General features: G+C 38.9%; 1 protein-coding gene and 1 long non-coding RNA gene across 2 annotated transcripts in view; both read left to right on the forward strand.

The window, feature by feature from the left end:
- LOC129408991 (uncharacterized) overlaps nucleotides 1-2916 on the forward strand; it is an 82466-nt gene extending 79550 nt beyond the window's left edge. The window contains exon 5 of the long non-coding RNA XR_008632221.1: nucleotides 2631-2916. This is a non-coding gene — a long non-coding RNA (uncharacterized LOC129408991). The remainder of the gene's footprint in view (nucleotides 1-2630) is intronic.
- A 2349-nt stretch (nucleotides 2917-5265) lies between these two features.
- On the forward strand, nucleotides 5266-14530 carry skor2 (SKI family transcriptional corepressor 2). The gene is made up of 7 exons (XM_020924884.1): nucleotides 5266-7122; nucleotides 7544-7607; nucleotides 8126-8203; nucleotides 10763-10828; nucleotides 11478-11576; nucleotides 12702-12769; nucleotides 14474-14530. Exons 1-7 carry the CDS (start codon nucleotides 5266-5268, stop codon nucleotides 14528-14530), a joined length of 2289 nt encoding a protein of 762 aa, XP_020780543.1.
- Nucleotides 14531-15225: the final 695 nt, after the last annotated feature.

Below are 15225 nucleotides of genomic sequence, written 5' to 3' on the forward strand. Positions count from 1 at the left end.
CAAAATGAAGCAATGGCTCAGTTAAGGTGGTTCCCATTATATTCATGAGGTAATTAAGTGATCAAAATAATTCGCTCCTTTGTGGTTTACTGCAGGAATAAAATAAAATGGCAATATTGTAAATATTTGGGGAGACATACTTTAATGAATACCGAAGTGAAATCTCGGGGGAGCGTTTTAGGACGCGGAGGGCCTATGCAAAGCAGCCTGCACGAAGAGAACACCAAGCTTATCTAAACATTGCGTCACGTGATTTGTCCAAAGCGATCCTTTTTTAATAATTCACTCTGGCTAATGTTCCACATCTTGATGAAATATGGGAGTCTTTATTGGTCGGTCTGCTGTGCTAATTGGTACAAGCGCCGCGGGCAAACTCACATGCAGCCAAACGGAGCACTGCGTCGTTCACAGCTCTGGCACAGGGACAAGGAGGAGCTAAATGTACGTATGACAAGCAAAGAGATAGTATTACGTCGACATAAAGCTATTTTATATCTCACATGATATTTTAATACGAACTTACAGTAAGTTAAATCAAATCAAAAAGGTAGATTTGAGCATGCGTTTGTGGCGCGCTTGGGGCTATCATTTTGGCCCGCAGCTGACTGCATTAACCATATCGTGTCACCGACTGTTTAGTAAAACACTCAAATCGATCTTTCGCATTGTCTGACTTTAACAATAACCAATAACAAAAGTAGATATCCATCCGTACAGCACCTAGGAAGCTTAATGACGCGTAACGGATTTTGTGCGCTTTTATGCAAACATCTCCAAAGCCAGTTTTGTGTATGTTGAACGTTTCCCTCCACAAATTAAAATGATGGGGAATTCGTGTTCTTATTCTATCAATTGGGTTGAGTTGTGTGTTAATTTGAGTAATGCACTGTAAATCTTGATGAACTTAAGGCTACATTTAGCTGCAGACATTAAGTAAGGATTAAATCTGGGACATGAAGGACGACTCCGCACCATATTGTAGCCTACATCTGCTTTTAAATCCACAATGAATTAATACGACCGTTGATAACTGTCCAGGATTGGCTTATATTTCTAGGCCCAGACAAAAAAAAAAAAAAAAAAAACCGTCATGACACACATTTTAGGAAAAAACCTACATTTGGGACTCAAACTTGTAATTCTAGTAAACCACGAAATATCTTCTATCCATATGCCCACATTAAAATAAGAATGCGTTTGAGATGGGGTCTGTAGCGCGTTTTCCAGAAGCAGCTGATGCATTTCAATAAGGCAGCCTAATCACTCACCCGGGGCATGTTTCATTTATTGACAGATTTGATGTTAAATGTCTCAAGCTCACTTAGTGTTGTAGCTCTTAATTTATTATATTTGGAGCTACGTCTCTCTCTCGTTTGACCCCGCCAGGTCACACAAGCAATTCTTTTTTCAAACGCATGATTAATTTCTCAGTAGGGCGAGCGTCAAATGCGTTATGAAAAGAGTTAAATCTGTTCCAAAGGGAAGTAATACTGTGCTGTTGTATTGCGGTAAAACGTTTTCTTGATTTGCCTGGATAACGTCGCCTATACAAACGTTTACGCACGCTGTATTTCCAAAAATAAATTGGGGATAGGATGATGTTTGTATACCATATAACCTGTGCTCGTGCGTGGGATAGTTAATTTAGAAAAAAAACAAAAAACAGATAAGACTTTCTTGGTAAGATTTTTTTTAAAGTATGTTTAATGAAAGCAGGACATTAATAGAAGGCCTTTTGAACATTCTTCTAACCAAGTGAGTAGTTTATCTGTGTTTTTGAATCACTTTTTTTTTTCCAGTTGTCTTTTATTAGCCATTTACTTCCATCATGTTGGCTACATTTAATAAATCCTGGGATTAACCTATATGTCCATATCTGTCTCTATTGTGACGTAACAACCCCGTGCGCGCGTCCTAAGTGTGTGTGTGTGTGTGTGTGTGTGATCGGCATGGCTCGTGTCCCACCGCGGCGTGCGCTCCGGTGGCAAAACAAAAGCACTGCACGCACTGAGTGACAGGCTAAATTGGTTTTAAAAGGGAGCAGATGGGGCTCACTCCACGCTCTGCCTCCGCGCCGTTACGCACACGCACGAGCACACGCAGACGCACCAGCCGATTGAGACGTAAAACCGTGATCAAGTTTATAGACAAACTTAAGCAAAGATTAGATCAAATTCGCCTTTTTGTGTTCACACATAATTAAGAATCATTGTGTTTTAAGCACAGTTTCCATAAATATTTAGCCTATTATGGTAATTACAGGCTTTTTATTTTTTCTTCCAAACAAACCGAATAATAAAAGTGTTAACATTTGAAATTATTATCCAGGTCTGTTTTGCTTTCCCAAGTTCCAGAAAAAAATATATTACAAAAATATCAAAATGTCTTCCAAAAACATAAAAATGACATGAATACAAGAAATTCCAATCTCTCATAGATGTTGAAAAATTATGCGGGTGAGAATTCTTTACATACATCATATTTATTATTCCATAGGCCAGATCTTTTTTTCCAACATTTGAAAGAATTTGGACATGTCTCGTAATTTTTGAAATTAATATCTGTTTGTATTTGAACCCTACATTCTGAAAATATGTGGAATCATTTCATCTTTGACTTCTGTTTTTAAGGAAGAGCCATCTCAGGAGACCGTGCCCCTACCGCCTCTCGGGACACCTAGCTGGACTCTCATTTTGTGGGCTAAAATAACTACACCAGGCAGAACTATTGCTGGGCCCTCTTCAGGTGGATTTGAGCGGCTGGCTGGGAGCTCCTCTGACCCTCAATTACACGGGACCATGGGGGCTCCAGTGTGCCTCCCGCTGCCTTTTCTCTCCTGGGAACGAGCTGCACGTGTGGCCAGAGAGTCGGGTTTCCAGCAGCAGCCTTCCTCCTCTCCTGGGCGTGCTCTGTCAGACACTCACATCATACTGTCTGCTTTCTCTGCATCTTCAGCTCCATGCTGCGTTGGTGCAAGTCCTGTTTAAATAAATAATAGGTTTCATACAGCATGATTATTTTTAAACTTTCTGAATATGCAAATGGTTGGTAAGTTTTAAATATTTTTTCAAAAATTTTATAATCAGGTTTGGACCTTCTTTTGGATCTTCATTTGACCACTTACTTCTTAGTCAAACCCATTGACCCATTCATTCAGTGAAGCAGTTTTCGTCAATTCCTGAACAAGTCTGTTTCAGAAATTTGACCGTCTTATCCAATAATTGAAACCTACAAACCAAATGAATACAAAAAAATAATAGCCTATTTAGTCTGCTATGTGTTTTGAGGACTCATAGGATTCAAAAGATATACCCTCATATTTAGTTCTAAATTGTTAATTACTATGGCAACAGTGGGGCTTCGTCACTCTCAGACTTATGGATATGTGCTCCATTGTTTCAGTTGTTTATTATTATTTTAGTACAATTCGTCAAATGTAAGATTAAGATTTGGGTTATTTTGTCTCTATATCTTGGAACATATCAATCAACAAAACAAAAATATTTCACAGGCCATCTTTTTGGATTACTAATTTTGTCACGATTTTATGAAATTACAATCCAGAATGTAATGGAACTTCTATAGTGTGCGCCCCACTTTGTACGTGCTGTGCGTCAGATTCCCTTTTCTAGTCCACGGCCAGACAGTCCGGCTTGCACAGGTCAGGCGTAGGGCACTCTCGTACATAAGGCGAATAGGTCGAATAAAAAAAAAAGTGGAATAAAAGTGTCCGCTCGTGCGCCCTGTAGCTGGTGGGCTGAGCTCGTGCACGCCAATCAAAGTGAAGACGCGGGGGCAGGTGAGCGCGCAAAGAGGAGAGGGAGGGATTAGTGCGCGCTCGGTGCTTCTCACAGCCGAATAAAGGCTCGGCAGCGCGCCACTTTACTCACATCTCACACGCAGCTTAGAGCACGGACCAGAGCGAGCCCGGCGCCCTGTATCACTTTTCGCAGCTTTATCTAGATTTTCGGGCGAAGTTTGGTCACTTTGTCGTCCGCGTAAAGATGTGTTTGCGGCCGCTGCTTTGGATACGTGGGACGTGCTCTTGACCGGGACCGTTATAACGAGGCTGTGACACTTCTCAACACTTCTCTGGAGTTATCAAAGGTACGTGCGACTGTCAGTCTACTGCAATTTGGAATTTATTGCGATTATGTGTTTTTAATTTTTAAACATTTATTCTGTAACCTACAAACATAAATTTTATCGGCATAAATGTCAATTTCCGCCACGTGTTTTCTAAGAGTGTGTGCGAAACCACCAATAAAAAAAAATATATATATATATAAAAAATATATATATTTATACATATTTGAAGGCCTTCTCCAGCACGCTTCAAAACTATTACCCTCCTGAATGTTTTTTATTTGGCAGTATTTTATCGCAAATTATTGCGTTTACATTATTGATGAAATGGCCGTATTATTTTAAAATGTACTACACAAAGAAAAAGGCGACGAAGCAGCAAGAGCACTGTCATAAAGATATTATGCCGCTTACTTGAATGTTCTACATCAAATGTTACATTACGCATTAAGTTTGAAAACATTGCTGTTCCAGGTTCGGCTCGGTTTTACGCAGATAAAATTATGAGCTTTCTGAAACAGATGTAAAAGAGAAATATAATATTATTGTATTTTGTAGACCTGAATAATATTTATATGAAAAATATGGGGTAATGTCCAAGATTTTTAGTGGGCCTATAAATAAAATAGATTTACAGCCAATAAATACTGGCCTAGAGATTTGAGATTCTAAAGAGATTTCATGCACGCAAAAAGCAATACTACATATATATATATATATATATATATATATATATATATATATATATATATATATATTATATATATTTATAATTGCCTTCTATTTTTTGCATAGCCTATATAATTTTAATTACATCTGTACAAAATGTTTTAATTTAGCTTTGATTTAAAGGGAACATAATAATTCCACTTTTAAACCTAATTAAATATGTGATTGTCCTGTTACAAAATATTCTATATTTATTGCACTTAAGTGTTTTGCTTATATATTTATTTTATGAGTATTATTAATATTTTTAGTATGTTAAAATTCTTACAAATTATTCAAATATAAACACACTTTCAACAAGTGTTTCATGGTCACAATTACAGTTTTGTAATGTACCAAAGCTACTTATTTTCACTTGAATTTCTTTTAAAAGTGTGTGTGCGGGTTAATGTATATATTTTTATTTTTCTATTCTTTTTCAGGCTGCTCTTCACTTTGTCCCTGTCCGATATGGATAAGACACATTTATCCAGTCCAAACGAACTAATCATGACATCTTCAACGGGCCCATATCAACCGGAGCCCCTAACCCCACCCCGAGGGAACCACATGCACTCTTCCTCCTCTTCCCCCTCGTCCTCCTCACCTCTCAAGCCCAACCAGGTGGGACAGGTCATCCTCTACGGTGTCCCAATAGTATCACTTGTCATAGACAACAATGAGAGACTTTGCTTGGCGCAGATCTCCAACACCCTCCTGAAGAATTACAGCTACAATGAAATCCACAATCGGCGTGTGGCCCTAGGTATCACGTGCGTTCAGTGTACTCCTGTCCAGCTTGAGATACTACGACGAGCGGGTGCCATGCCCATCTCATCGCGCCGCTGTGGTATGATCACCAAGAGAGAAGCTGAGCGCCTCTGCAAATCTTTCCTGGGGGAAAACTCTCCGCCCAAACTCCCGGACAACTTTGCCTTCGACGTGAGCCACGAATGCGCCTGGGGTTGCCGTGGTAACTTCATCCCGGCGCGCTACAACAGCTCTCGGGCCAAGTGCATCAAGTGCTCATTGTGTAACATGTACTTCTCCCCCAATAAGTTTATCTTCCATTCCCACCGCACTCCTGAGTCCAAGTACATGCAGCCAGACGCGGCCAACTTCAACTCGTGGAGGAGGCACCTGAAGCTGTCTGAGAAGCACCCGCCCGAGGAGCTGGTGTACGCCTGGGAGGATGTCAAAGCCATGTTCAATGGGGGCAGCCGTAAGCGTGCCCTCCCGCCCTCCGCCCACTGCTCCTCCATGGGCCCGGTCAAGTCTCTGCCCGCCTCCGTTATGCCACACATGATGGGACCGGACCTGTCTCAGAAAAGGGCCCGCTTCGACGATGACGAGGACTTGGACAGTGATAGTCTTTCTCCTCGTAAGACGCCTCGTAGTTACCCCGTCATCCCTGTGCCCAGTAAAAGCTTTGGCATGCTCCAAAAGTTTCCCCCAACTTCACTGTTTCCCTCACCCTACCCCTTCCCTGCCTTCGGCCTGTGTCAGCAGAAGAAAGAGGACAGTGATGTGTCAGTGGGTCAGAAAGGAGCAGGCCTGTCTGGCCTGTTATGGCCGGGGCGTAAGGACACATTCTACCCTCCTTTCTGTATGTTCTGGCCTCCCAGAACAGCAGGAGGGATCCCTGTGCCCACGTACCTGCAGCCTCAGCCAAGTGCTCTCTCTCTGACAGAGAACCCCTCCCTCAGACAGGCCTTTTTAGACCTGTCTGATCCCTCTGAGCCTGGATCTGGGGTGGGCTCCACCAATGCTGTCACTGCTTCTATCAGCGGCAGCAGTGGCACCACCACACCCAGGTCTGGACTCTTTGACCCTGAGTGCCCAACGGTGACCTCTGACCTTCGACCTGTAACCTCAGAGGGCTGGCTCAAACTTCTAGACACTCCAACACTACAGAGCCGAAAGCCCAGCTATGGTTCTGCGTTCCGGCCTGTAGTAAAGGACGCTGAGAGCATCGCTAAGCTCCACAGCGGAGGAGGTGGTACTGAGGAGGAGTTTGGAGCAGTGAGCGCATCGGAGCGCCTGCACAGAATGTCCCCCAGCAGCAGCTGCAGCTACGGAAGTGAGAGTGCCGCAGAGCCCGGGGACAGTGAGGAGGAGGGGGAGGTGGATGTGGAGTCATCCAAACAGGACGAAGAGGAGCAGAGAGGTGCTCCGTATCTCCCTGTGGCCCAGGACAGAGGGAAGGACAGGGGCATGAGCACGGTGTATCCCAGTTCCTCCCCTCCATCCTCCTCTGAGCCAGGCCTGCCCACCTCCCCTCCCGCCAGCTCCTCCCCGCCCCACCGAGAGGACCCTGCATACAAAAACGTAAATATACCCCCAGGCCACTTGAGCTAATTATTATTTAAATGGTGCTGCAGTCAGGCAGTGATGTGATCTGCATAAGCAGATTGATAGGCCGTGTGCTCCCTGTAGAAATGAAACAGTCACCCCACTTTGATCCCAGCTAATAGGCCCTGTGCAGCACGGTGTGTTTGTTCTCTCTCTGTCACTAGAGCCTGTTAGGGCAACTCTAATCTTTAACCTGTCGACTCCCCATTAGCAGCACAACTGCAGTGCTGAACAACAGTTTAGACAACAGCAGGTTTAATTGTCCATGGAAACACTTGAGTGAAGCTATTCAGGAAATACATTAACAGACGTATGCACCAACATTATAATTAACTTTTTACGGCTCTGTAGATTTAAATGTGCAATGCAATATTAAGCCTTTATTGTTTCCTTACAGGTACACAAAAACAGAGACGAAGGGCTCCCTGCATATGCTACCAAAGACAGCTCCAGCATCACAGGTAAACACACGATTCTTCATTTTGTAATTAATATAACCAATTGAGACCACTCTTATCAAAGCATTCGAAAAATATTTCTGCATACCAAACTGTGTATATTTTATTCAAAATAGATGCAAGCTATACATTTTTGTTTTAAAGTTTTGTACAATCTCAATCTTTACAGTATATTCAAATTCCATAAACTATTTCAAAATATGCCCTCATGCCTCTTTCATGTTGCCTTTATTTTTTGCAACTTGTTTTCATCAAATGTTTGCACAGCTTTTTACTCAGTGTCATCAGACGGCATTACAAAACCTATCCGGGCAGTTACACACTATCTGTTCCATCAGATAGTGCTTCATATTCCTGTGACATTTCATTTGCCAATGTGTGTGTATGTGTGTGTGTTTGTTGCGGCGTACACAAATGGTTTTCTCATAGCAGCAGGCACACTTAGTTATCTCTACTTGTGCGGATAACGGGCTCACCAATGGGCCTTACTGATTCGCTCTGTGCTGTTTGCACTTTTGCAGATGAAAACAAAGACAAGAGTAGTTTTTTCGTGACGGAGAGTGAAACTACAGCGCCGGACTACTGGAGAGAGTCGTCTGGTAGGGCTTTTTTAAAAATGTGTTTCTTTTATGGTACCCAAATTTACTTTTTATGTAACGCATTTTATAAACACAGAATTTCCAAAATATCACACACAGACAGTAAACAATAAAAGATGACAAAAAGGATGAATGATACATTTTTACCTTTCTAGTTAAAAATAAAATAAAACCAATACCAGCAAAAATAAATAATTAATTAAATTAAATACTTTCATAAAAGAAGCAAAATAAATTGATTCCTTATTTGCCTAAAATTTGCTGACTCTTTGGTGGAATCAAACAAGGTTGTTGCTGTAAATGAGAATTGGTTCTTAATCAATACTTTTATTATATTAAAACAAATAAATTGATAAAAAAAATAGCATTAATTATAATAATTTTGAACTGAAATTTTGACATTTTATCTCACTTTTGCATCTAAAGAAAAAATAAGTATGATGTTAGTAAAGTAAATGGCGACTAAAACCCCATTGCTAATAATTATTCTATTTATTCAAGTTTGATTACCTCGATCTGAAATATGTGTAACATTTGGAAGTTTTTTCAACAGTTACACCTCATATTGATTAAACAATCCCTGTATATTGACGAACGCGGGTGGCAAACACAATCATTTACTTTGACTGATTCATAGCCTCAGCATAAACAGCACTACCTGTACCTTCACAAATGATACTTTCTATCTCCAGAACAGGTAAATGTGTGTGCTGATTTTAAAGTGTAGAGAATGATGAAACTCAAGGAGGACGGTGTGTACACTATGGTAGCGTTGTTACTCTTCAGGGGGCCGTTAGAGTTCAACTAGCAAACATCATCTCATCTCCATCTTAGACCCGTATCACCACAAACGTAATTGGGTTTCTCTCCCGTTCGCCGCCAAACAAGCCTTCCTCGTTTGAAAAAGATCGCCGCTTATTGCCTTTTTATATCTGTCAGGAAGACATTAAAAGTGCTTTATGACATCTGTGCCAACATTTATATCTACAACCCCCCCTCCTCTTCCTCCTCCAACACGCGCCGCAATGATCCCCGCGCATAATGTATAATGTATTTCGAAAAATTACACGAAACAAATTAAATGAGACCACCTTTTCCCCTGATTGCCAAACGTCTCCCTGGGCGGTGGGAAGCTCTACGTGATTAGAAGGCCTTATTCCTCCGAGTGGTAGCCCCCCTCCTCCTCGTCCTCATACCCCCAGCCACTGTCTTTAAACTCTCCCTCTGTTTCTAGGGAGGAAAAATAATCTAATTTTCCATTTATGTAATGCAAACCGCCTTGGCTTTGACTATTCACGGTTAATTGACTGTCAAACGAGGTTGTTATCCTCGGGCACTGTCTGCAAATTTGCTTGTCAAATGAGACAGAGAGAGAGGAGAGAGAGAGGAGAGCTGCTCGAAATGAGAGAGGGGGAGAAAGAGAGAGATGCATATGCAAGCTGAAGGAGGTATAGAAAAAGCACAGGAGCGGCACTCATTCAAATAAAATAAACAAACAGCAACGACTCTAGACAGCAAGGACTCTAGACATCCAACTGTGTAAAAAGATGACAATAACGCATTTCTTAGATTGTTACAAATTTAGCAAAAAATCTTTAAAAATGTATTATGTGATTCAGGGTCTATAAGTGATGTAACAGCAGAATTCTGGAATGTGTTAGCAGCAATTTAACAAGATAATATTGCAATAAAAAAATCATTAAATTCAAATGAAACCTTGTGAGCATCATCACATTTTCACTTTTATTACATATTTATTTTTATTTCCACAACTGTCATTGTGTCCTTAGGGCAAGATACTTCACCCATATTTCCTTGTATGAATGTTATGAGTGAGTGTTGATGGTGGGACTGATAGTACAGATTGGCAGCCTCGCTTCCGGCAGTTTGTCCCAGGGCAGCTGTGGCTACAACAATAGCTTACCACCACTTTGAGTTGTCAAAAACTACTACTAGATATTATTTTGAGCAAATATTCATACTAAATAAGTTATATTCACAGGACAAAATTTGATCTTTATCACAAGTATATGATCTCATGGTCACATAAAAAAGTGCACTTATTTTGTATATGAAGAAAGGAGCATTTTTTATCTTCATTATGGTATCGTAATCAGTATCAAGTACTGAGTCTTCTCCTTAGTATTACAATCCATAATCAAGTTTGCAATTTTAGTATCGCGACAACACTACCACCACCACTACGTGAAATATAAATAATGAATAATATAATTTAAAGCCTTTTGGGTGTCTTGAATGGCACTGTATAAATACAACGCATTCATTATTATTGTTAAATTATTTGCAGAAATCACCTTTTACCATGTAGCACATTAGTTTCAAACAACCTGTTCATTTGTAAGAGCTGTAACCAGCAGTCACCAGACGCTTTCTTCCGTATGTGGTGGATATGTACTGACACCTACTGGACTAAACGGGAACTGACAAAATTGTAACGCATTTATTTGGAACTGTGGAGTATGGATACTGTTTGTGACAAGTGCTTGTTGAGTGGTGCAAGATAATTTGTCTAATATTCATGTATGTATTTATTTGCAGGGGATCAAAGCCAAGGAGCCTCCTCTCCTGCCTCCATGAAAAAGGACGTGGAACATATGGAGAAAGGTACAAGATCACTACTAATAGTGAATGTAGTTTTAAACTGATTTATCTAGTTCAGTACTGGGCTGCCATAAAAAAAAAAAAGTGACTCAAAGTTCAATATTTTTAGTTACAAATGTACGCTAAAATTATTTTTGCACTATGCACTATACAAATGGAAATTCTTGGTTGACTTAAAAGATGCAGATTAGTTGAGTCAAAGAGTGCATGGCAAAATGTCCCAACACTATAATGATGTAGCCAAGCAATTGCACAGGATTTCAATTAAAAATCAACTATTTAATCAAAAATGTACTAGGAAACAGCATTTATATGTAAAAGGAATCCCTTATAAATCCATAAACTAATAAAATAATTAGTGGACTAATACAAGTTTTGGTCGACTAAGACAGACTATTGACCAGTTCAAACGACCAAAGGCTGGTAGACTATAGCCCTACACTTTACTATTATTTAATCAGTCCTTTTATTCAAAATGTAACACTGCCAAATCAATATTGTACATTCCCATATTTGTGAAATTTCCATTTAGATAAATAAATTGCCTTCCATCTCAAATTTTGATATGTTACTGATTCTTATATTTACTCTTTGATTTTTGGAGTCTGGCATTTTTCGTTCGCAGTATCTAATGTCCTTGTGTGCTTTATAGAGGAGCTTCAGAAAGTTCTACTGGAGCAGATTGACTTCAGACGCAGACTGGAGCAGGAGTTCCACGCTCTCAAGGGCACTTCACCTTTCCCTGTGTTCCGTAAGTCCCTCTCTCCTTGAACACTGCATTGTAAGGGACTCTCTCGTTTCTGTCTAGTGTGCCTAATATGGGCTGATGATGATTTGGTTAATTCATAATCCCTAAATGTAATGTCTCTTTTTAACAGACTGTTTGTGTCACATTATCTATTCTTAAGGGCCTGTACCTGTATATTCACTGATGTTATGTAGATGTTATTTTTATATCAAATAACTACCGATCAAATTTGTATTAAAACCCCAAGCATTCAAAAACTTCTGGACCAGCTCAAACAAGTAAATAGTCTTATTACATCAATTTATAAACCCAACCAGAATATTAGCAGATCTGTTATTGTGGAGCCAATACCCGGTCCAGACAATTTTCACAATTTGGCACTGATAGACGATACCAGTATCAGTCCCTAATTGTTACTAAGAATCATGGGAAACCACCTGCCTGACACTGTTCCAGATACTTGATTCTCTGTCATGGTGCATTATCAGTAGTGACACATGTTTGACTAACCCTGTAATAATCTCTCAACATCTCTAAATGCTCTGTTCCACCTTGTGATGTCATGTAGTAGTAGTTTTCAGTTAACAGTTACCATTTACTTTGTTTGAAGTTAAGTAGAGATTGAAAATTTCAGGACTGAAATTATCTAAATGATTCTAGTGAAGGTGTATGGAGTTAAAAAATAAAACAAAACAAAAAAAACACACAGTGGAGTACTTTCTGTATTACCACATGACATCACAAGGTGGTTGCTCCGACTAAATATGCAGGATTTGTGTGTTAAATGTGAATGAAACAAAACACAACTCAGTTTTTTTGTTATGAGGAAACAACATTACAACAGATCAGAAAATAGCGTAATACGGGCTCTTTAAGCATTCAGAAAGTTTGATTTCAAAAAGCTGGTTACATACTAAAGAAGTGACAATGTATTAGACAAATTGAGAGAATTGAAAGAACATGTTTGGTGTCAATAATCGTACAATTGTCATATTTCTTCCCACAATAATGCAAACACTAGAGTTTGATACTGCGACACCTCTTTGCTTTAATTTTTTCCCCTTTGATTTCTCTATATAAGCAACCCTGTGCAGAAGCATAAACTAATTTTGTAATCTATAATTTCAGATAATTTCCAAGACCAGATGAAAAGAGAGCTCGCCTACAGAGAGGAGATGGTCCAGCAGTTACAGATGGTGAGACGGCTGCGCTAATGATGTGTTGAATGCGCACAAATATTCTCGATCTCTTTAAATGGCAATTAAAGCACTAGTTTATGGACGTGTGAAATAGAGACAGTTTGCTTCAATAACCAGCCCCAATAATGATTTTAGTCAAGAGCATAGCAGCACCTAATTATGAAGCACATTTCAAATAATTGTCCAGAATCACCGGATGAAAAAGGGAGATGGGAAAATGCGGGATCATTTTATACACTTTAATAAGCTATTTAAAGGATAGTAATAAAATAAAATAAAGAGAGAGGTTTTAAATTGATGTGTTGGCAAAATTGGCACGTTCTTTTTTTGCAGTCCATCAGAAATGTGTTAAACTTAAATGTATTGCACTAATAGGTTGCTATGTAAAATTAAAGCTTCAGCATGCAGCTTTTTGGTGAGAGTCTGCCACCTGCTTGTCTCCATGGAATTATTATCACTTCACCTGGAATATTCCACAGTACGGCATTAAATGTATCTATCTTGCCTTCATTCAATCACAGGTGCTTTTATTGTTTATACAAATAATTTAAAACAAGCTTTTTTTTGTGATCTGACTTATAACTTGACCTGGCATTGCCTGATTGTTTCCATGGTGATAGATATGTTTAATACCATACTGTGGAACATGCCATGCAAAGCAGTAGTAATTCCATGAAGACAAACAGGTAGCTACACTCCATGAGAAAAGTTACATAGTGCATTTTTAACCACAAAAATGCAGAAATATAAGTTGCAGTATTATGTTTTATATAATTATTTTATTATTTGTATTTTATTATTGACATTACACTTAATTTTATACTTAATTTGCGTATTTTCAAAACAAAAATTTCAATTTGAGCTTGTATGATATATTGCCTACCTCTACTCAAAGTCCTCATTATTTATTTGTGTATTAGTACAGTAGAGTAGCCGAGGCGTTCGTAGTTTGTCTTTCACGGGTGAGGGGCTCGTCCACAGCTTTGTGAATATTTGGGTCCACATCAATCACAGGAGCAGCTGCAGACAGGCTGTTTGTCTTCACTCTGAGACATATGCCACCATGGCTCTTTTTACGCATATGACCACATCTGGAAAACAAGCACGCACATAGTCCCAAAATATACACAAATGATCTGTCATGCCATACGTTTTTATTCAAGTTGATTTGCTAGAACATGCGACACACACTTTAGTGTTTATAATGACAAAATGTTACCCTCTTGGAATTATAGGGTTCCAACTACATTCTAGCTAGTTTTTTGGTAAAATATGGTGATGCTTTAAACTACTCACAAAGCAAAAAAGAATGAATGAATTTATTTCAAACATGCAAACACAAGTCAAGTCAATGAAAGATAATATTCAAAGGCTGCAGAGCTGTAAGTTTATGTATCCAGAAGGAGTGGGAAGAAGTATAATTAATTTAATCCTACGCCCTTTCCTAACTGGAATTTTTAAAATACAGTTTCCTGTTAAATTGAAATTAAATCATTATATTTGTAATTGCATTAACAAAACACAAAAGTATCATAGTAAAAAAAAATCTTGATAAAATGTACAAGATAAAGTATTTTGGATCAAGTAAAGTATGAATACCTACATTTCTAATGGAATTTAAAGTGTCAGACTTGTAATAATGTTTTTGTGTTACACATTTTGTATAGGTGTTTTTAACAGTCATATCTCTGTACTTTTCAGATTCCCTACGCAAATATGATGAGGAAGGAGAAGATTACTTCACATCTGAGCAAATAACTATAAGGTTTATACATTTTTGTGTATTAAAGAGCTTACACTCAGGTTCTCAAATTTGATGATTTAATTTCAGATAAAGGGCAGTTCTGTCCAGTGCTCGTCCAAACTACATCACCCATAGTCCCACACTGCAATTTTTCAAGAATGATACAAAACAATACATTACAACTTCTCAAGTTGTAGATTATGGTGTGATATTGCTCTGAAGGGGGGTGTGACTTAGGGACGAGGGTAAATGGAGAGGGGACATATTAATATGTTGTTTTCAGCAAATATATTATTTTCAAATCAGTAAAAGGTTATATGGTGATCTAAATGTTATGTGTTAGCAATAATATTTCCCCTCTTCAAACTATAGGGATTATAGAATGCTGTGATATCACGTAAACACAACCTATCCATGACTTTCAGAATGATCAAAATGAGGACTGTTGCCAAAGCAATTAACAATTTAAAACTATATTTTGAATGGGTCAAACTGTTTGTAACAGAAGTTGAAACCCATAAATACACAGCCCTAAGTTCCGCAGTGTTATGAATGTTAAAACATTTGATTTTGATTTTTCATAAATCTTTTCATATTTTTACAGACTGAGAGGACACATTTTACAGCTGCGCCTCAACACTGCAAGACTTCAGTCCAATGACATTCAAATGAGATCATAATTCATTATTTGAACTATATAGATTTTATA

Source organism: Boleophthalmus pectinirostris, unplaced genomic scaffold, assembly GCF_026225935.1.
Source record: "Boleophthalmus pectinirostris isolate CB_2022bp ecotype Guang Dong unplaced genomic scaffold, ASM2622593v1 HiC_scaffold_18, whole genome shotgun sequence".
Classification (NCBI taxonomy): Eukaryota; Metazoa; Chordata; class Actinopteri; order Gobiiformes; family Gobiidae; genus Boleophthalmus; species Boleophthalmus pectinirostris.